The following is a 23,781-nucleotide window of genomic DNA, read 5'->3' as shown; positions in this document are numbered from 1 at the left end:
AAAGTAAGCAAAGTGTAAAATTATGCTGTAGTTTGTTTCCTTTTAAAATGTATTTAACACATGTGCAAGGCAAGAAAACAAGTCTATAAATATATTGTTTGTTACTGCTTCTTTTTTCCCTCTATTGCTCACTTCGCAGTTGAAAAAAAAATCAACAATTAGTGACTCTCTCCTAGCTATCAATTATTATTTTTTTTTGTCCATTCAATCATCTCAGTTTTTGGCACCATGGGCAGAATTCATATTTACAAATTAAAAAGAACATATTAGGCCAATGTGTGGCTAGTCTGGTTTGTAATTTGGATACTTTTCAGCTAAGAATTCTTGAATTCGGTCATTTACCATAATTTGAAAGAATTGCAATTCAGGCAGAAATTAATCTCCAAGTCTAGTATAAACTATATTTTCCACAAAATTAAATCTGTATTAATAAAGGAACAATCAAATCAATATAATCCCTACATATTATGGTAGTTGTTATGGTGCTTGAAAACTGTCTCTGCATTGTAATTTGTTAATTTCTAGCCTATTCTTTATTTATTTTTTTAAATCTCCAAAATCCTGGCTTGTATGGGCTTCCTTTCCATTATTGCAAACACTTCTCAAGTAATTTTGAGTGCCCTTTGTGACTGATAAAAAGGAGGAACATTTATCCCACAGACCTAGGAGCTAAGGAGGGCAAGGGCATTGAGCAATGTGCCAATTATTGTCATATCTCACTGTTAAATTGGGATCTCAAACTCTTTACAAAAATAATTGCCACCCGCATATAGCCCTTCCTTTTGAAACCCTAGTGCACATGAGCCTATGTCCAAATCTGATTGGCTGGATATATGCCATTTACAAATCCCCCACTGCAAGATTTTGCATCAACAGGATGTTCACAGAACCTTTCCCAATATGTAATAGGACTTAACAGGGTTGCCCCCTTTCTGCCATGGGGCAACCCTGTCCTTGCTTTTTGAATCCTTCCTTAATTCTATGCACGGAACCCAACTATTTTAGGTCTTACAGTGGGAAAGAGTGGCCATTAAACAGCAGCATATGCCAAATACCTCCCTCCTGACATCATACAAGAGGTACACACATACAGTATTGTATCCTACTTCTGGATCAACAGAAATCCTCTATAAGTAATATTTCACTTTGAAGCTCCCGGGCTGATCTGATTTGCCAGAGCATTTCACTTTGTTACAACAATTTTGGAACACATCAGCAACTCAGGTTGTGTTACCAGGATGTGACCAATAGATATGTATTTGTAAAGACCAAAAATGTAATCTATTGATCGATCGATAGATGGATAGATAGATACTTGTATTTTAATTTTTTTTTTACATAATTTGTGGTGTCTGATAGGATAAAAATATTTAACCCACTTGTCCCTTTGTAGTCATGGTCCATTTGTTGTTTACTTCTCAAAACTGCTTAAATGAGCATGTATACCAACACAGTACAAATATATATCTCAATGCTAACGCCCCTGCACAAGTGACCTTGTACCCACATTCTCTTCTAACCAATGCTTCCTGTTCAGCAGATAGTTAGGGAATAAATAAAAAAACAAAACCCGAATGTGGTCAGGTTCAACTTTGTAATCTATGTACTCAACTTTCATTGTTCCCTTTTCATTCTAAACTTCACTATGGTGTCTCTTCTGGTAATTAATTGTTTTTGACAATCATCCAAGATGTTTTGATTCTGTATACTATAAAAATGTGATGGAACACCACATGATAAGACAACTATATAAACTGATGTTATGCCAATAAAATTCAGAGTTAATTTGAACCATCACTATTTTGCTGTTGTGTGTCAATTAATTCTCTGAGCACATAGGTTTGGTGTGCTGGCTGGAATTCCAAAAAAATGGACTACAGCCATTAAAGTTCCCAGGGGAAGAATGTTTGCCCTTACAGTGTCATATACCACTTTGTTAATTTTTAATTTTCAGTAATACAGTTTAGGCTCATCCTCTACATGAGGCTTGCTGGTCTATGATTAAATTGTGAATACGGCAAAATGTGTCAGACTGCTATCCCTGCTGGGGTTGTCTTTAGCACTTAGTATTTCATGTCAAGTATTAAATGTTTCAATACACATAAGAAGTGATGCATTTTGTAGCCTTGCCCAGTGTACAGCATCTTATCACAAGGATACACTTTCCTTTTGTAAAATATTAATGTTTTAGAACCAGCAGTAGTTTGGTTGAACAGACAACTACATTTCTGAAAATTTCAGAATAAACTGCTGCAATCACAAGCCTGTGTCAAAGTCGCTAAGTGGTTTTATCTTATTTTTTCCACTGGAGAGAGAGAAGAGAAAAAGAAGGAAAGAGAAAGCACTAAGATACGATTCAAAAGCATTTATGTGTACAATAGTCTGATAATGTGTATTTACTCCCATATGATTTTTTTCAATATTTATAACACTATATTTAAATTCACTTGATAGTCAATTTATTCGTGTATCAAAATGCTTGGCATATAGTATCATGCTTAAGTGATACTTTCCTTTTATATAAATAAGCACTGTGAGATGGTGGGGAAGTCTTCGGTGATGGGAGTTGCACTTCCATGTTGTTCAGGATATTTCTATGTATTGGCACTTATAGAAAAGAACTTGAGAAAATTCATATGATGAGATATAATTAAGTCAATTTCAATACTATCTCTTATAAATGTTTATAGACACACATTTGTGCCTTGTCGGTGCCATAGCAATGTCCTGACAACAATCTCTATAATGTGTAAATAGATGTATATATGTTTATAATAGTTATGCACCTTTTTTGCTTATTCAATTACTAACTCCTGTGGAGTATCACATTAATTACTCTGATAACGAGAGACGTCACTCATGACATCATTCAATCTCGTTTTCAATTTCCTCACCCTCCAATGAACATTAGACAATTGCATATTTAAACGGTTGTGATATCACTGTTAAATTGTCTTGATAAATTTCCAGTGGGACTGAAACGTTGACACTGCCATTTTGATAATATGTTGCTGCAAAAAATAGCACAATTTTTTTCATACTGAGTCCTGTGAGTGCTCCCCTACAAGGTATTTTATTTTATATATATATATATATATATAGTTAATACAATGTTAAACAAAAATCTGCACACCAGTCAAGCCATAATACTTGCTTTTCCCACAGGAATCACAAATTTGCAGTGATGTTACTAACACAAAGGATTCTGGGTGGGCATATGCAAATTAGTTCAACAAGGAATCACATTTTTGCCTTATTCCATTTTAAACATGGATTCCAATAAATGGCAATAATAATAATAATAATAATATATAAATTCCTTTGAGTCTGTGTCTGCTGTATACAACAGCTTTGAAACACAACTCAGGAAAAGATGCAAAGCCAGGTGGAAGGGGTTTTCAATCTCTGTTGGTATATATATATAAATTGTCTTGATAAATTTCCAGTGGGACTGAAACGTTGACACTGCCATTTTGATAATATGTTGCTGCAAAAAATAGCACAATTTTTTTCATACTGAGTCCTGTGAGTGCTCCCCTACAAGGTATTTTATTATTATATATATATATATATACATATATATATATATAGTTAATACAATGTTAAACAAAAATCTGCACACCAGTCAAGCCATAATACTTGCTTTTCCCACAGGAATCACAAATTTGCAGTGATGTTACTAACGCAAAGGATTCTGGGTGGGCATATGCAAATTAGTTCAACAAGGAATCACATTTTTGCCTTATTCCATTTTAAACATGGATTCCAATAAATGGCAATAATAATAATAATAATATATAAATTCCTTTGAGTCTGTGTCTGCTGTATACAACAGCTTTGAAACACAACTCAGGAAAAGATGCAAAGCCAGGTGGAAGGGGTTTTCAATCTCTGTTGGTATATATATATATATATATATATATATATATATATATATATTTGTGTACGGCACATTCCGAGGACGTAAGGAAAGCAAAGTTAAAATAAGTAGTTCCTTAAGAGCAAGTCAGTTGAGGTGTGCCGAAACTGACGTGAGGTTAGGCCTGTAAAAGAGGGCTCACCTAGGTAAAATGATAAAATTGAGGGTGCGGTGGGAGGGGCACTTCCGAGAACGTCGAAGACAGGTAAGCAGGGGCTCACTCGGTTTATATATGGAACTTAAGTGCCTCCCACAATTACAGGCCAAGCCTTCTATTTGTGTACGGCACATTCCGAGGACGTAAGGAAAGCAAAGTTAAAATAAATAGTTCCTTAAGAGCAAGTCAGTTGAGGTGTGCCTAAACTGACGTGAGGTTAGGCCTGTAAAAGAGGGCAAAAATAAGAAACGATTAAGTCAAATGCGTTTATTAAGCAATACATCATTTAGCCATTTCACAGAAAGCCAACCTTATCTCTTTTTCCGGATTTGGGATGTATCTGTTGTATGCAGACGATTTCCACCTGCCCATAGTTTTAATTATGTGTGTTGGCACATGATTACCGGAGGCAGCTGTGGCTGCTCCAATGCGAAAAGAATGGCCCGAGAATGAATGTGGATTTTGTCCCAACCGGAGTAGTAACGTGCGTATGTAAAGCATGAAGTTTTTAGTGGTTAGGGGCTTCCCTAAAATAGCTAGAAGTGGGCAATCAGGGTTGGAATTAAATTGGAAACCTACTAGTTTATCCAATACTCGGACGGGACACCATTTGGTCGATGTGGGATAAAAGTTAATTTGCACTGGTGGACCTGTTTGGCTCGTTTTGGTATGAGTAAGAGACAATATGTAGTGGTCCTGTATTTTTACTAAGTGTTTCTTTTGGAGGCAAGAGCCGGAGTCGGAAGCTTTCTCTACAGTAAATTCTCTGGGTCTCAAGAAACCATAAAAGGCTAAGTAAGCCGCGGATTTGATAACTAGATTTGTGATTTGTTTGAAAGGGGACGTGTCGAGTACATCAGAGATATTCTTAAATAGCTTACTATCTATGGGAAGACGCTTAGTGGGTATGTGTACTGATAATTTCTGAACGCCTTTGAGGACGCTTTTAACTGGGTAGGAAGCTAGGAATGGAGATTTGTTGGGAAAGCAGGTTAACATGTAGTGTTGAATTCCCGTTAAGTAGAGTTTGATAGTGTTGTAAGCTAGATTAAGAGAAAAGTGGCAAAAAGTTGTAAAAGCAACCATGGTTTCAATGGAAAAAACATTTATTATACAGTAATTACGAACAAAACTTTTAAACAGTTCATATGCTCTGTAATAAGCTTTCCTTGTATTAAGGGATAAACCCGCCTGAGCGAGCGTCCCACTATGTTGTAAGAGAGAGCTTAACGCATTATTAGGTCTTCGAATTTTGGAGGTACCCTGGGTTGCTGGGTTGCTGTAGGATGCAGTCTGAAGAATTCCTGAAAATTAAAGCGTGACAGAGCATCAGCAGCAGTATTTTGTACCCTGGGACGTGGACACAGGTTATGCAGAACTGGAGATTAGCTGCTAGCCAAGTGAGTCTCCTGACCAGGTTCATAACCGTGAGGGACTGAGAGCGGCCTTTGTTAATGATGTTACACGTAGCTAAGTTATCACAAAAACATCTGACTGACTGCCCCCTCCACTCTACCCCCCACGTGTGTGCTGCTGCTACGATAGGGTAAATCTCGAAAAGTGCCGAGGTGGTACTGAAATTTTCGAGCGATGCGGTCTCGATTGGCCAAGAATCGTATAGCCATTCATCGCCAAAAATGGCCGCATAACCTATGGCACCTGAAGCGTCAGTCCAGAGTACTGGGGAATCGTCGGAAATGGGGGGAACAAACAGCGACCTGCCGTTCCAAGAGGATAGGAACAGCTGCCACATATTTAGATCAGCTGTAGCTAATTCGTCTATGGGTGTCGTGGAGTCGTCGTCAGGGAGACCGTGGAAAAGTGAGAGGATTCTGGAAATAAAAGACCTGCCCTGTGGAATAATTCTCATAGCGAAATTAAGTGAACCTAGTAGTGACTGTAGCTGTTTCCTGGTGCAAGTGCCTTGTGACGTGCAGGTGTTAATGTAAGAAAGAATTCTGTCTACTTTCTCCTGGGGTAGGCTGGCTTGCATGGAGACAGAATTGAGTGTAATCCCCAGGAAAGTAATCTCCGTGTTGGGACCTTCAGTTTTGTCCTGGGCTACAGGGACTCCTAAATCTTTGAAGAGAGTTAGCATGTGATTAAGGCTGTGTGGAGTGCAGTGGTGTGGTTCAATGGTGAGGAAGTCGTCTAAGTAGTGTATGACAACTGGACATCTGCAGAAGTTCAGGAGAAGCCACGTTAACGTTTCGGCGAAAAGGTCAAATAACTTGGGGCTACTTTTGGAGCCGAAAGTAAGCCTGGTAGCAAAATAGTAGCTGTCTTGCCACTTAACTCCATGCAGATGCCAGAGTGACTGATGAATGGGAAGTAACTTGAAGGCGTTAGTAATATCTGATTTACTTAACCAGGACGCCTTCCCGGAGTTAATGATAGCTTGAATGGCATCGTCGATTCTGGCGTACTTTAGTGAAAAGTCTTCTGATGGGATTAGTGCATTCAGGCTAGGTGTGGGAGATGCGTGGGGTGCAGAAAAGTCGATAATTAGTCTCCTTTTATTGTTAAACTTCCCTGTGGCGATACCTAGTGGGTTAGTTCTCCAGGAGGAGAAAGGTGGTGTAGAAAAAGGGCCTATCATGAAGCCATTAGTGACTTCTTTCTGTAAGAGTTCTTGTAAGGCGTCTGGGTCTGTGAGAGCTGACTGAAGGTTGGGGCATTCCAAGATACCTGTGGGGAGTGACACAAAGCCCGTGTGAAACCCGTGAGTGAACCCTGACGTGAGAAATTCCACCAGATGTAAAGAAAGATGATTAGACAGGTAACGTTGCAAATTAGGTACGTTTATTGGAGTGGAAGCCTTTTTAGGGTACAATCTGTTTGGGCACATCGTCTTGGCATGTGCCCTGAAACAAAGCGATCACACGTGTAGCAGCCTACAGGCACTATAACTACAACCCCCAGCATTGAAATTATTGCAGACCTGAGCTTTACCCAAAAACACAATTGGCCTGCCTAATTTGTCTCTTACTTCCCTCTGGGTAGAGGTGGACTGATAATCGGAGTTGGCGCTACTGGTAGAAGGGATAGCTACATTTTCAGGACAGAAATTAATCGAATGAGCTGCAGACGAGCAAATGGCACAGGAAGGAGTTTTGAGACCTGCGAAATGCATGAGAAATAATTCAGTGTCTAACTGTCCCCAGTCTGTGACTGTATTATATTGAGATAGTGATGCGGCTGACCTGGAGGAGAAAGACTTGTGATAGTCGTAAAAGGCAAAGCCCCCATACTTATAAGCTAGCTCTATCACTTTGTGCAGATATAAGTCTAGCTCCTCTCTGCGGAGGGGAAAAGCTGTACAGATTACTTCCCTGTACAGACCAAATGCCAAGACAAATTCGGGAATGTTAAGCTTCCTATTTAGTCTAGGATCTCTAGTCGTCATCACTACTGAGAGATCCTCAAACGTGTACGCCCTGTTCTCTACCACGTCTTGAGCTGCTATCAGTAGTGAGGCCAAGTTAACGTCCTTGCCCTCTATGATGTCCCGTCTCAGAGTTTGCGGTATGAGGTGAATAGGATTGATTACATTAGTAGCTTTTTTAGCCGGTAGAGGGTTATCGTTACCTCTAGGGTTAGGGGCGGGCTGAGCAACCGGCCCGGGAACCTCGGGGACTGTTGGAACATTATTAGCCTCCAGGTTATCCAACCTATTATTTATAGTAGCTACTGAGGACACTAGGGAGGCCATCATGGCGTGCAATTCAGCCAGGCTATTTAGTACGTTGACCTCTGAACTAGGGCCAGGCCTCTCGTTATCCTCAGTAGAGTTCAATAAACGAAAAAGTTCATTTTTCCTGGCTGTAGCCAGATAAGGGATATTCCTCTTTTTGAGTTCTGCGGTGATTTTAGGGATAGTCCAGGACCGATAGCTGGAAGCTGGACTCGGAGGTATGGGTTGCCTTCTCTGCGTGCCTGACCTGAGAGGGGTGCTGGTAACCGACAGATTGTCTTCTAGTACAGAAGCGTTGGACATTCTAAGGGGGTGAGGCAGAGAGGTTGAATTAGTACAGAACTGTAAATTACCGGAGGGACCCCGCTAACTAGATTAGTGCCCACCGGCGAAATTGTATTAACTAGCTTAAGTTGGTGGCAGATGAGGCCATAACTACTTGCCAAGTGGCTATGAGAGGCACTACCTATGGTTTGGCTCGTGGGGCCTTTGTGCCACTGAGGTGGGTGGCGGGGTGTTGGCCTCTCGGTGACACGTAAAAGAATGTACAAAACGTTTGGCCGTGACGGGTGAGGCCCTAACTATAAATTGAAGCAAGGCTTTAACTAAGCGTTGGGACGATTGGCCTGAACCTCCGAACGGAAGGACTGACTTAATGCCTTGCGGGACCACTAAACTTATAGGCAAAGAGGCCTATGGGAACATACCTAACTTGGCGGGAGAACTACAACTAGTCCTAAAACCCCCCAGGGCGCACAAGTAAACATACCTGCTGATGGGTAGAGGAAGGAATAGACTTTACTTGACCTAATATTTGACTACTTGTCCTGAAGGGAACCAACGGAACTAAAGGGGAAGAAACGTGACCTATTTATGTAAAGTACTTGTTACTTTAAACAAACACACAAACGAACTAGGTGAATTGGAGGCCTACCTCTTTAATAACGTTGCGAACACGTATACCCGCGAAGGGCCACTTGCAAGTAGTGTCAGAACTTATTAAGGACTATAACAGAAAATGGGACACAAACAGCCATTCAATTATTTTTATATAATATTTTTTTTTTATTATTATATACCTTTAAGGGGATCACTTAAATAACTTTAAGAACGAAAGTTTAGAAATACTAGACCGGACAACAGAGAGAAACCAAGTTAACAAAATTATCTATTTATGCTACTGTGAAAATGTGACCACTACCCACGCAAATGTAACAGTATAGACAAACTGGCAACATTTGTAGAAAAACGTACGACAACCCAGGCCGGGTGAAATATGCGAAACGAGACTACGAGGTGAACGTGTAACTGAACGTGTTACACAGACCGAGAGATTGCACGGAGCGGAGAAAAAGCCAGAGCCCGCGAGAGTCAGGGCTAAACTTACGTTTTCTTGCCGTCCGTGTAAAGCTAAGCAGTAATACTCACAAGTCCAGCCGCAGAGCGTTTGAACCGGGCTGCCGGCGGGCGGGAAACTGAGGTCACGGATGCTTGAACCGGAAGTACACTGAAGCACTTCCGAGAACGTCGAAGACAGGTAAGCAGGGGCTCACTCGGTTTATATATGGAACTTAAGTGCCTCCCACAATTACAGGCCAAGCCTTCTATATATATATATATATCAACAACCAAAACAGTGATGGAAAACCCCTTCCACCTGAAGTCTGTGGATAGTTAATACTATGTTAAACAAAAATCTGCACAGCAGTTAAGCCATACGACTTGTGATTTCTGGGAAAAACAAGTCTTATGACTTGGCTAGTGTGCAGATGTTTTTTAACATTGTATTAACTATATATATATATATATATATATATATATATATATACCATATCAAATTTAAGCTCTATGCTTATAATTACCATGACCGATATTACGATCTGCGCATAAACTCCCCCTACTACTGGGCACTGGGCAGCAGCAATGTCTACAATATTTATCAGCCAACATACATAAAGCAAAAAATAAAATAAAATGATGTTACCATCATACTATCCCAGTTTGCTAGAGCTGTTCTAAGAGCAAAAGTGAAGGTCTATAGTAAACCATTCCTTTTTACTCTTATATTCCATTTTTTTTTCTATGGTACAATGGTCACATGAAACATTCACTGATGTACTAATGCAATCCAAATCATTTTAATAATAATGTTTTATTACACCGAGTGAATAATTAAATGCAACAAGCTATCTTAAAGAATCATCTTATGGAAAAAATGCAGTGCTAGAAATATTCAGGTGTTAAAATACTTAGCATTTTCACTTTAAGGATTATTATATGAATTGTTTGATCAACACAAGGCTAACTTAAAGACTATATCTATAAGGTTTTAAGATTGCATGTAGATGTGATGGGATAGTTGGTGGAATGCTGCTGCTGCTGTAATTTTTTGTATGTTTGTGTTTAAGAATGCTCTTATCCATTTAATACACTAAGGAGAGAAAAAGAAAAGTTGCAAGAGAGTGCTGAGGATGGACAGCAACTCAATTAGCCTGCCCTTTGGTGGATCCCAGCTCAGTTCTCAAGCTGGTTTTAGCTCATCTTGTGCAATTACAAAGAGAACCAGACCATGCATCTCAGACTGATTCCACCCAAAAAGTCAGAACAGATCCAAAATACAGACCGTCTCTCTCTGCACGAGAGATACAGCAACCCCAGACAATCGTTTCAGCCTTGTTAGGCATCATCAGTAAGGCATAGCTGATATCTCTCTAGGCACCGTGAGCAAGGGGTCCACGTCTGGATTACCCTTTAAGCTTAAGGAGAGCAAAAAAAATAAGTTGCAAGAGAGAGATATCAGAACTGAGCGGGGATCCACCGAAGGGTAGGTGTCAGGATCGGGACAGGGATCCAACACGCAAAGTACAAACAGGTACAGGGTACGTATACCGGTCCTTAGAATGGCCGGGCTAACGTACAGAGAGTGTAGAGAATGGTCAGAGACAAGCCGAGGTCGAGGGAACGAGAAGACAGGTAAGCGAGGAACAAGCCGGGTCAAGGATAACGGAGGTAAACAGAGTAAGGAAACAAGCTGGGTCGAAACCAAAAGGATAACTGAGAAACACCAGAGCACTGTGTGACTAGACAGGCTAGAACCACGACAGGGCAATGAGCAACAGGGCGAAGTATGTTTAAATACCCTGGCTAGAGAGGATAGACACGCCTCCGACGAAACCTGATTAGTCTGTCTCGGACTGAGTGACAGGTCGTTCCGGATTGGCGTGATGACGTCGGCCTCCGGGCACCATGCTACAAAAGGAAGAGACTCCCTCGCGGCCGGCGTTTGTGTGACCGGGTCGACCGCGAGGAACAGAGGAAACATGGCGTCCGGACGGATGAACGTCTAAGTCTCTACCTCTCTCGGAGGTAGAGACTTCAGGTACCCTGACAGTACCCCCCCCCTCAGATACGCCCACCGGGCGGAAAGAACCGGGACGAGATGGAAAGCGAGAGTGATACGCCCTGCGGAGACGAGGAGCATGAACATCCTCCTGAGGTACCCAACTCCTCTCCTCAGGACCGTATCCCTTCCAATCGACCAGATATTGTACTTTCCCCCGGGAGATACGAGAATCAATAATAGAGTTAACCTCATACTCCTCCTGACCCTCCACCTGAACAGGACAAGGAGGGGCTGTTGTGGAGGAGAACCTGTTACAAATAAGAGGTTTCAGCAACGACACATGAAACGAGTTAGGGATGCGTAAGGTATCAGGAAGAGCTAGACGATACGCAACTGGATTGATACGAGACAACACCCTGTAAGGTCCAATATAACGGGGAGCGAACTTCATGGAGGGCACCTTTAAACGGATGTTCCTCGTGCTCAACCATACCCTATCACCCGGAACAAAGAGCGGAGCCGCCCTTCTACGTTTATCAGCATGTTTCTTAACCAGCATAGAATTGTGCGTAAGGATTTGCCGAGTTTGATCCCACAACTTCCTCAAATTAGCAACATGAACATCAACCGACGGCACCCCCTGGGAAGGAGAAGCCGAAGGAAGAATAGACGGGTGAAAGCCATAATTCATGAAGAAGGGGCTTGAATGAGTAGAATCGCAAACGAGATTGTTGTGCGCAAACTCTGCCCAAGGAATCAAACCGACCCAATCATCCTGGTGTTCGGAAACAAAACATCGCAAATATTGTTCAATTTTCTGGTTGGTACGTTCAGCAGCTCCATTAGACTGAGGGTGATAGGCAGAAGAAAAGTTCAATTTGATACCAAGTTGCGAACAGAAGGACCTCCAAAAACGGGAAATAAATTGGGAACCTCTGTCAGACACAATTTGAGAGGGTATCCCATGTAGGCGAAAAATCTCCCTAGCGAATATCTCGGCCAATTCGGGAGAAGATGGAAGTTTTGGCAGAGGAATGAAGTGTGCCATCTTAGTGAATCTGTCAACCACGGTGAGGATAACAGTCTGTTTTTTAGAGATAGGTAGATCGACAATAAAGTCCATGGCCAAGCAGGACCACGGCTTCTCTGGAACTTCTAAGGGGTGCAGGAATCCACAAGGAAGCGTATGAGGTTGTTTGGTCTTAGTACAAACCTCACATGCAGCGATGAAATCTTTAGTATCCCTACGTAAAGCAGGCCACCAGAAATCCTTAGAGATCAACGCAAAAGTCTTGCGAATACCAGGATGTCCCGCCATCTTGCTGTTATGGAAACACTGCAACAGTTCCAGTTGAAGAGCAGGAGGAACGAAATGTCGACCCACAGGAGTCTGTCTAGGTGCTAGATGTTGTAGCTTAACGATCTCGGCCAGTAACGGAGAATGAATCCTGAGATTCGTATTAGCAACAATATTGCATTTCGGAACTATAGAGGAAAGAACCGGCTCAGGTACAGTAGAAGGTTCATACTGGCGAGATAAGGCATCGGCTTTAGAATTTTTTGAACCAGGTCTATAAGTCAGCACATAGTTGAAGTGAGTCAGGAATAAGGACCAACGAGCCTGCCTAGAGGACAGGCGCTTAGCCTCCCCAATGTAGGACAAGTTCTTGTGGTCCGTCAGGATAGTAATAGGGTGTAAGGTTCCCTCTAATAAATGTCTCCATTCCTTTAAGGCTTTAATGACTGCTAAGAGTTCTCTGTCGCCGATGTCATATCTGCTCTCAGGTCCCGAAAGTTTCCTAGAAAAAAAAACCACATGGGTGCAATGGTTTATCTACCCCCAATCTTTGTGACAGAACCGCCCCAACTCCTGTCTCAGAGGCATCGACCTCGAGCAGGAACGGTAAGGTCGTATCCGGATGGACTAGTATTGGAGCAGAAGCAAAAAGTTCTTTGAGACTCTTGAAGGCAGCTAGAGCATCAGTAGACCATGTCTTAGTATCCGCCCCTTGTTTGGTCATATTGGTGATGGGCGCAATAATAGACGAGTAGCCCTTAATGAAGCGTCTATAATAATTAGAGAAGCCAATAAATCTCTGAATAGCTTTGAGTCCCTGAGGCAATGGCCAATCTAAAATAGACTGGAGTTTGTCAGGATCCATCTTAAAGCCCTCCCCAGAAATCACGTATCCAAGAAAGTCTATCTGGGTCTGGTCAAAACTGCATTTCTCAAGTTTACAGTACAAACCATGTTGTAAAAGTTTGTGTAATACCTGTCTGACTTGTCGATGGTGGGTCTCAATCTCTTTAGAGTGTATGAGTATGTCATCCAGGTAGACAATAACACAATCATGTTGAAATTCCCTAAGAACTTCGTTAATCAAATCTTGGAAAACTGCAGGTGCGTTACAGAGACCAAAAGGCATGACCGTATACTCATAATGGCCATAGCGGGTATTAAACGCTGTCTTCCACTCATGGCCTTGCTGAATTCTCACCAAGTTGTACGCCCCTCTGAGGTCCAACTTGGTGAAAATCTTAGAGCCCTTTAACCGATCAAAGAGTTCTGTAATCAAGGGGATAGGATAGGCATTCCTGATGGTTATTTTATTCAACCCTCGATAATCGATACAAGGTCTGAGTGACCCATCCTTCTTCTTAACAAAAAAGAACCCAGCCCCGGCAGGAGATGAGGATCTCCTGATAAATCCCTTGTCTAAATTCTCCTGAATATACTCCTCTAAAACAGCATTCTCTTTAGTGGATAGAGGGTATACATTGCCCCTAGGAGGCATGGTACCAGGTAATAGGTTAATTTTACAATCAAAGGACCTGTGTGGAGGTAGAGTATCAGCGTTCTTTTTATCGAATACTGCCTTTAAGTCCATGTACAAAGGAGGTATCTGTCTCTCTTTAGGCTGGGTAGTAGTGTCAGGTGTGTAAATTACAGCCAAAGGGGATACCTTCTGTAAACACCTCTCCTGACAACCCTGACCCCACGAGAGTATCTCCCCTAACTCCCAATCGATAGTAGGGTTATGTCTCTTTAACCATGGATACCCCAGGACTATGGGAACGGAAGGGGACGAAATAAGCATAAGAGATATACTCTCCTCGTGTAAGATACCAACAGACAGGCTCATGGCTATAGTCTCACGAGTAATAACAGGCTCGAGTAGTGGTCTACCATCAATGGCCTCAACGGCCAAGGGGGTCTCTCTTAACTGGGAAGGAATAGTGTGCTTAGTGGCAAAGGCTTGATCGATAAAATTCTCAGCAGCGCCGGAATCTATCAATGCCACGGTCTTAAGTACTTCCTTCTTCCATGTTAAAGAAACTGGTAGTAAAAGCCTGTGATTTTTGTAATTATGCGTAGAGGACAAAATAGAAACACCCAAGGCCTGTCCTCTAGAGAAACTTAGGTGCGGGCGTTTCCCGAGCGAACAGGACAATTCAGGCGTAAATGACCTCTGACTCCACAATACATACACAATCCCTCCCTTCTCCTGTACAGTCTCTCCTCTTCTGAGAGATGAGTATTGCCTATCTGCATAGGTTCAGGAATCAGTGAGGTATTGGACTCAGGACTTAGAAATGCGGGTGCTAATTTAAAGGCAGGTCTTAGGTTCCTCTCTCGAGTGTTCTGTCTTTCTCTTATACGTTCATCAATACGAGAAATGAACGAAATTAAGTCCTCTAAATTCTCTGGTAGCTCCCTAGTAGCAATTTCGTCAAGGATAACATCTGATAGCCCGTTCAAGAATACATCCATATAAGCCTGTTCATTCCACTTAACTTCTGACGCCAGAGACCTGAACTCTAGTGCATAATCCACTAATGTTCGGTTCTCCTGTCTCAGGCGCAACAGTAATCTGGCTGCATTGACCTTTCTACCAGGGGGGTCAAAAGTTCTTCTAAAAGCAGCTACAAAGGCAGTATAATTGTATACCAACGGGTTATCGTTCTCCCATAATGGGTTAGCCCATCTCAGAGCTTTCTCAATGAGTAAGGTGATAATAAACCCAACCTTTGCCCTATCGGTAGGATAGGAGCGAGGTTGCAATTCAAAGTGAATGCTGATCTGGTTTAAAAAACCACGACACTTCTCAGGTGACCCACCATAACGTACAGGTGGAGTAACACGGGAAGAGGCACCTACAGTAGCTACCTCTAGGCCTGAACCTACAGAGGAAATAGGAGTAGGACGCGTCTCCTCTGGAGGATTATTAGCACGAGACAACAATGCCTGTAGTGCTAAGGCCATTTGGTCCATTCTGTGTTCCATGGCGTCAAACCTGGAATCAGAGGAACCAACCTGACTGTTTGTACCTGCAGGATCCATTGGCCCTGTCGTAATGTCAGGATCGGGACAGGGATCCAACACGCAAAGTACAAACAGGTACAGGGTACGTATACCGGTCCTTAGAATGGCCGGGCTAACGTACAGAGAGTGTAGAGAATGGTCAGAGACAAGCCGAGGTCGAGGGAACGAGAAGACAGGTAAGCGAGGAACAAGCCGGGTCAAGGATAACGGAGGTAAACAGAGTAAGGAAACAAGCCGGGTCGAAACCAAAAGGATAACTGAGAAACACCAGAGCACTGTGTGACTAGACAGGCTAGAACCACGACAGGGCAATGAGCAACAGGGCGAAGTATGTTTAAATACCCTGGCTAGAGAGGATAGACACGCCTCCGACGAAACCTGATTAGTCTGTCTCGGACTGAGTGACAGGTCGTTCCGGATTGGCGTGATGACGTCGGCCTCCGGGCACCATGCTACAAAAGGAAGAGACTCCCTCGCGGCCGGCGTTTGTGTGACCGGGTCGACCGCGAGGAACAGAGGAAACATGGCGTCCGGACGGATGAACGTCTAAGTCTCTACCTCTCTCGGAGGTAGAGACTTCAGGTACCCTGACAGTAGGTTAATTGAGCTGTTGTCCATCCTCAGCACTCTCTTGCGACTTGTTTTTTTTTTGCTCTATTTAATATACTAAGCCCTATTTATGATGGTGAATGGGGGTGGGAGTAGCAGAAATTTGAAAATAAAAAATATTAAATGCATTTCACAAAGTAGATTTTATAATGTCATGGGCTGCAAAAATATTTAGAAATAGGCTAAAAGTACGTGACCTAAAATCGCCCAGTTCATGCTTTTATGCATTTAAAAACTAACTAAATAGAAAGCACAACCTTTACACTGTATACTATGAGATTTGTATTTTTGTCAGTCGTTATCAGTTATACAAAATGTAACATTTTAATACGATTTTTAAAAAAACTAATTGTTCCATAATGAACAGAGTTGTTTCAGGTCCATTTGATTTGATATGTATAGAAAATAAGTTACTAAACATCTGAAAGAGTAAAACTAAGAAAATATTTTTTTTTCCTAATTTTGATCTTTCAGTGGTTAAGAAGATAGCACCCATTTGGTACCTTTAAATCTATTAAACAGCTGAAATATGAAAATGTAGATAAGGACTTTACCTAATTTTGCCCTTTCAGCAGTTTAGCAGATAACTCTCTCAATTCGTACTTTGTTACTTTCTGACTGCCCCTTTACCATAGGGAATCAAGGGCATCTTAAGTATTAAGATATTTACAACATTTTCGGTTGAAAAAAAAACAGAAATTATGAGAAAGGACAAAAGCTTCGAGAAAGTCAGCAGCTTGATCATTGGTAAATCCCCACTCAGGTCTCAAAATAGTTTTTGCTCACTTCTGCCATTACAGACAGATCCTGTCGCAAGGCATATCAGACTGATCCCACCCATAAGGACAGTCTGCTATTACGTATAGAAACTATTACAAGACCTATCTTGACCAATTTTGCCAGTTCTCAGAATTCTCATATGCTCTGTTTTCTTTTGCAATACATTAGATTGGCTCTCCTCAAGTTAAAAAGGTAATCCAGATGTGGACCTCGTGCTTGCTTTGCTTTGAGGATTATCCATATCTATAGTATTATATCAACATAATTACAAATAGGTGTGATAGTTGGTGCTTAATGTGAATACGATATGCATACATAAATAAATACAGCAGCTGTAACACTCTAGTGGATACTCTTTATATCACACAAAAAAATTCAACTATAAAAAACAAAACAAAAACAATTGTGAAGAATAACACTTACCTCATAAAGCATGGACCAGGGCTGCATATATATATATATATATATATATATATATATATATATATATATACAAGGAAATACAAAACAAAGAATAGTGCAATTCTATGTGGTTAATCCAAATTAATATTAAAAGTGAGTGAATAAAAACTCACATTTAAAGGAGCCTTTTAAAGAGATAAAGGCTCCAAACGTGCAGATATCTGTGCCCTTGAGGTGGAAACAAATTCTACTTTAATAATGGTGTAATAAAACACTTCCAGAAGTTGATATAAAATTGGATACAAAAAAGGGTGAGCCAAATGGTGCAATATTGTTTGGTTTAAAAACACTTAAAACAAATATCCACGCTGAATTCCTGCTCACCTTAGTGAGGAGCCCATAAATGACTTTTTCTGACTTATTCCCAGATAGAGGGTGACAATGCCCTCTTATGAACCCAGGGTGCAGTTTGCAGGAAGGAATCACTAGTAAGTGTTGTTGATTTCAGCAAAGATTTCTTAGAACATAATTAAAAAGTAATTATTTTAAAAATAGTAATAACTATATCAAATAAATAAAATCAATAATAAACCCTGGATCCGCCCACAGAGACGCGTTTCATCTGTCCAGACATTCTCAATTGCTCTTTTGTTTTGTATTTCTCTTTATATGTATACATGCTTTAAGGGGTAAGTGTTATCCTACACAATTTTTAGCCCTGCACTCGCACTTTGTGTTTTTGGTGGGACACATCTCCTATAGTATTATATGTCAAAAATGTTTTATGACCATACTGTATTGTAAATCTATAACATATAACCATAGGTTAATGCATTGTGTTGCATCTGACACTGTAACTCTTTATATGGCAATAAACGTTGTACAACTGGAGTAGAAATACCTCCCAGGCTGTCATCCGCTTCCATTAGCTCTTTAGAGCTGACAAAAGTGGTAGGCTCTTTGTACTAGCGCTTGCCTTCTTGCCTAACCTCATAGACGAGCATTTAAAAGCCACAATCGTGTCATGCTCTCAGCTCAAGCAAATGAGAATTCTACGATTGGAGTATTCTCCAACATGGATTTTTAATCTATTCTGTGGGGAAAAAAGGAGATCTTGCAAAGGTTGCAGACAAGAGATAGGCAGCTTTTGCAAGCTTGATATAACCCTAATTGAAAAAGAATAATGCATAAATGCATGCATGTCTTAGTGGAGTATATATAAACATATTTTTTATTTTTTTATTTTAGGAATGGAATGTTACTTTTAATCAAACATATCCTTTAATAATCAGGCAGCTACATACAAATGGCAATCACATAGAATCAGATATATTTTTTCAGGTTCAAGTCAGTCACCTTGGAGGTTTGCAAGATGCAACAGAATAAAAAAAAACACATTTTAAAGAATTGCAAAATCCCACTCGTATTCTATTTCTATCTTCATGAAAAATCTCAAAAGTGCCAGTGCCAGTGCCACTGGAAAAGTAAATCTGAAAGTCTTACAAATTTTAAGCTGATGCATGTCAAACATCGGTAATACAAAAAAAGCTTAATACTGGATCTGAACTTGGCAGAAGATTTATTCACATATAAAGCTTTATGATGCATGACAAAGAAACATAATTTTTCCATTGAATTACTAAAAACAGTATAGGTTATGTTGAAATCAAATTTTAAAAAATGCTGAAAAGAGGAAATAACTTTAATTTCCCTTTGGAAGAGATGGAAGCAGTTTACACTATGGGAAGAAGGCAGGCTAGTGGAGGCAGTGCTATGCTAGGGGCAATATTCCGCTGGTAGACCTTGGTATTCATGTGGATGTTACTTTGACACGTAACACCTATCTAGAGATTGTTGCAGACCAGATTGTTGCAGACATTCATGGCAATGTTGTTCCCTGATGACAGTGGCCACTTTCAGAATTATAATGCACCCTGCCACACTGCAAACATTCTCAAAAATGGTTTGAGGAACATGACTTAGAGTTCAAGGTGTTGCTTTGGACTCCAACTTCCCTGGATTTCAATCTGATTGAGCATCTGTGGGATGTGAACAAATTTGATCCATGGAGGCTCCACTTCGCAACTTGCATAACTTAAAGGATCTGCTGCTAATGTCTGGTTCCAGATACTACAGGACACATCCAAAGGTCTTGGGGAGTCAATGCCTCAATACAGCAAAGCTATTTTGGTAGCATGAGGAGGACCTACATGATTTTAGGCAGGTGGTTTTTAGTTGTGGCTGATCAGTATATGTAGTAAAGGACATCAGAATGGTGTTAGGACTAGATAGATAAGTGGAGGGGAATGACAGCACAAAGAGTGCCGAAAACATGACAATAGCATACCAGAAGACCAAATAGAGACATAAAGGACAAGTAAGTTGCAAGTAAGACAGACATAGAAATCAAGACACCATTTGCGATTCATGAGGATCTGTTTTAATGGTATAACGGCTACACCTAGGTATAAGGCTTTTCAAGCCACGCAAAAGTAACCCTTTCAATGGTGCAGTATAAAGCAATATGATGCATAGCCATCCCATGGCACTTAAAGTAAAAAAATAAAATAAGTTATACAAACTGAACATGCAATTTAAAGCATAGAATGAGAGACCAAACCATCTCTCATATAGCTGCTTTGGACTCTCCATGATTCCCGCAAGACCCCCAAATTGTGTGGTCCAAAGTTATTGATAATATTACTCTATATCCCACAGAGTAATATTATCAATAACTCTGGGTCTAGTCTCCTGGAAACCATTAACAGGCATGGCCCCATAAAGGCTCAGTTATGGGCCGCTGTGGGGATTATGAATAAAGAGCACCTGGAGAGCTCGGGAGATTCTCAGTCTACTGGGCCCTGTATATGTAGGTCTCCCTGAGAGATCTAGGGATGGCCAGTCTCATGGGCCTGATCACTATAAGTATGGCCCCTGGATGGTCCAAGAGATTTGCAGTCTTCTGGTGGGCCGTGGATGAATTATATGACTGCTTAACAGCCAAGGAAATAATCTTCCTGTTCCCTATAGAGTTTATCATTATCAGTTTCTGTAAAAATGGTGACTGTTATTCCCAAAGACCCCACGTAGACCCCATCAATAATATAAAAAATATTAGCCTGAAAAAAAAGAAGAAAGAGTTACGAGCTGAAATCTTCACTAAAGAACTTTCTTTCATTCAAAAATTGTCAAGAAGAATCCCATGATAAACCAACAAAACTGAATAAAAGACTTAGATTGCACACACACAAATAATCTGTCTCGATCTTTCAATCCAACTGGAGGGACTCAATGCAGACTGAGCAAGAAAGACATTTATAAATTCTTAGTCAGAAAATTGTAATTTCATGATTGAGAAGCAGATACAGTAGTTTTACTTCTTGCAGGACCTGCTTAGTAATATGTATAATATGTAGAACTTCAATATACAGGTTATATTTGGCTCTTGCAATGCAGTAGTTAATTGTGATGTCTTGAAATCTAATTCTGTCAGTGCAGATCATAAACAATTTTAAGGAGAGTATAAATGCTTTTAATGCACCTTAAGCTTTCATTACACATTATCATCATCTGTCTTATTGCAATAAACTACTTTCACATAAGAGTAATTAATTTTTAAGCAGGTTTCACACCTTGGAGTGGTGTTCTCACTGACATTTACAGTAACACATGAAACAAAATAATAATAAGGTGGGCAAACTACTCAACTGGCAAACAATTGCATTATAGATACTTAACAACAACATAGAGATAAAATGTGTATTTTGTTCCTTCTATGCATTCATGTGGAGACTCCCTGGCACTAGTTCACCTTTATGGGTTAAACCGTACAGATATGATTTAACCCTAAAGTCTGTGTTCCAACGCCGGATCTCTCTACCCGCTTTCTTTACATTTGCCGAAAAGCATTAAAATGAAGGATTATGGCTGTGCGGGCAGGGGCGTTGCTGATTGACTAAGAATGGTCAGCCAATGCTCCAAGCCAATCAGTGCCTACCTACTCACAAAATGGCTTGAGAAATGTATGTATATTTTTCAAGACTTTTTTTGTGATGTGGTGCCCAGAGAGTTCCTTTAAGAATAGTATTCTTTAGGTCAAAATTGTTTAGATATCCAATAACTGGGATCCAAATCCAGAGACAATGGTGATACCTTGCATGATCCTATATGGGAACTACCACTTCTAACCAGTAGCATTCAGTTCATTCAAGTAATTTCTGTAGTAGACAACCTGTTTATCATATTACTTGCTCAAATGTCAGTGAACTTTGTGAAGGTTTCCAAAGAAGTACACAGTTTAACAGTTTATGCTATAGCACAGAAAGTATATTAAACTCCCACATTCAAAGCGGAAAAGTGATTTACTCTTATGAGAACAAACAGGCCAGACACAAACTAAAAGGATTCCAGATTCCAGCCAGACTGTGCATGTTGCAAAAAAATATCAAAACACATTCACATTACTGTAAAGGGGCTTTGGGATTACAGAAAAAATTATAAATGTTTGATCCTTTGTGATTCTAGAATAACCAGAACAAACACGTCTTCTAGAAGACTTCTGCACACAGCTAGTTAAATAAAATGAATAGAGCTGTGAGTAGATTGTCAGTGACCAGAGTATGGCTGCTTTTATCAATACATAGGATTATGGAACTACTCAGTATGTTGAATAGAGCCAGTGGCACCCCTGATTTAGAAGATCCTAAATATGTCCAGAGACACAATATTTATTTCCCATTTGCTCCTCAACCATCCTTAACCCCTTCAAGTCCAAAAACGAGTATAAATGTTTTTATTTTCATGTTTTTTTTTCAGTATAAAATCAGTTCAAATCTTTTTCATTTACCAATTCTTCTCTTATCTATGTGGGGGAAAAAATATTTTTTGCTTTTATGCTAACATTTCAGATCCTATGTGAAATATTGCAAGATAAAGGATACTGTATACTGTGCAAAGCTGTTCAATTCCCAAGGAGGAACAGATAAGTGGAAAAATAAAAATGGTATACATTTTTATAATTGTAATGTTTAAGTTCATCTGCAAAATAATCTATATACAAAATTGCTTTGTTATGATATGTTTGTATGCCAGCTATTCATCCCTTACTTTAAATAAATGTTATGCTAATATTTATTCAATCAAAAAGTGCTGATTATGTTCAGGCAATCACCGCTGACACTTAACTGGTATTTCATATTGATTGTTGCCAGTCACCTATATTATAGTATATATTAACAATGATATACCAAAGTGAAAAATCACTATGTCCAGAGGTTAAATTATTACAATGTCAGAAGAGAACAAGTAGATTGAGGTCTGCTTGAGGTTGTGTTTAGGATAATCCTAGATAACTTTTTATGTATACTTTTATTTTACTTTACCTCACATACGCATAGTACTATAGCAAAGGTAATAAGGTAAGACATCTCTTACCTTTACTCTTACTGTTACAGTAGCAAGTCCTGGAGGCATAGTTCCTGTGATGTCAAAGGCCTCAATGAGAAATGTGTACGCGGCTTCCATGCCAGTAAATGACTCATAATCGAGGGCTTTCAGAAGAGATAATTCTCCTGTTGAAGGGTTTATTGCAAAAAGCTGCAGAACTTCCTGGGATCTTATCCGATAAGAAATATTAGCACCAAGATCAACATCTTTTGCCTGAAACACAATAAACAGATCAATATTAAAATCAAAGCAGACAAAACTGGCAAATAAACTGGGCTGAAGTGCAAGAATAAGTGAACCAGAAAAAATATATCTATATTGAATTGTAGAGAGTTCCATAATAGAATTGAATGCTTACACTTGTTTTTTTCCTTTCTTTTCATTTTGTTAGGGGTCATTTTAATGCATTGATCAGTAGAAAATATAAACAGTTCAGCAGATATTTATCAGAAATGCTGTCACATTAACAGTAAGTGTGCCTTCTGCAATCTCTCAACTTGATTAGAATTGATTTTAAACTGTTGTATTAACTTTTTCACAGCAACAAAAAAAAATCCTCTAAACTAAAACAAAACTAAAAAAAAGTATCATGCATTTTTATCTACATTACTAGGGGCTTGGTGTAATGCACTCAAACAAAGATGTTTATTTTAAAGAGAGCCGAACTTAAATATAAAACAGAAGAAAATGTTATTTATTGTAACTATGGTAATTGAATTAGTAGCACAGGTTTAGGCTACATTTTAGTTGTATTGAAGATAATAAACATCAGATAAATAAAGAGAAAAGGGAAGGCTGTACAAACAGTTGTTGTGTGCACCAAACATGCTACAAATATTTATTGAAGAACATGCATCAGTATGCATAAGTATGCAAATGTTTAAGGGTGATTCCCCTTTGTCAATGCATCAAGATTATAAATAAATGGAAAAATTAAATTGTAATTTAAATTAAAAAAAAAGAAAAAAAATTACAGAAAAATTATTGGAGGTCATCTTGTAATGCAAATATAAAAAGACGAGATGGACCTTGCCGGGTCCTTGTACGAGAGTCCAAAGGAAGTTCTACTTCTTATCCTCAGAGATCATGCCTTAGCAGCACAAATGCA

The 23,781-nt window shown here is 39.9% G+C and overlaps 1 protein-coding gene across 1 annotated transcript in view; it reads right to left on the bottom strand.

Annotated features, from left to right (window-relative positions):
• PCDH15 (protocadherin related 15) overlaps nucleotides 1–23,781 on the bottom strand; it is a 1,410,242-nt gene that overhangs the window by 418,684 nt on the left and 967,777 nt on the right. The window contains exon 20 of the mRNA XM_063435339.1: nucleotides 22,662–22,886. Coding sequence (XP_063291409.1) covers nucleotides 22,662–22,886 — 225 coding nt within the window. The remainder of the gene's footprint in view (nucleotides 1–22,661; nucleotides 22,887–23,781) is intronic.

Source organism: Pelobates fuscus, chromosome 10 (genome assembly GCF_036172605.1).
Source record: "Pelobates fuscus isolate aPelFus1 chromosome 10, aPelFus1.pri, whole genome shotgun sequence".
NCBI lineage: Eukaryota > Metazoa > Chordata > Amphibia > Anura > Pelobatidae > Pelobates > Pelobates fuscus.
Note: the sequence above shows the minus strand (reverse complement) of the source record. Positions and strands in the feature narration are given on the sequence as shown.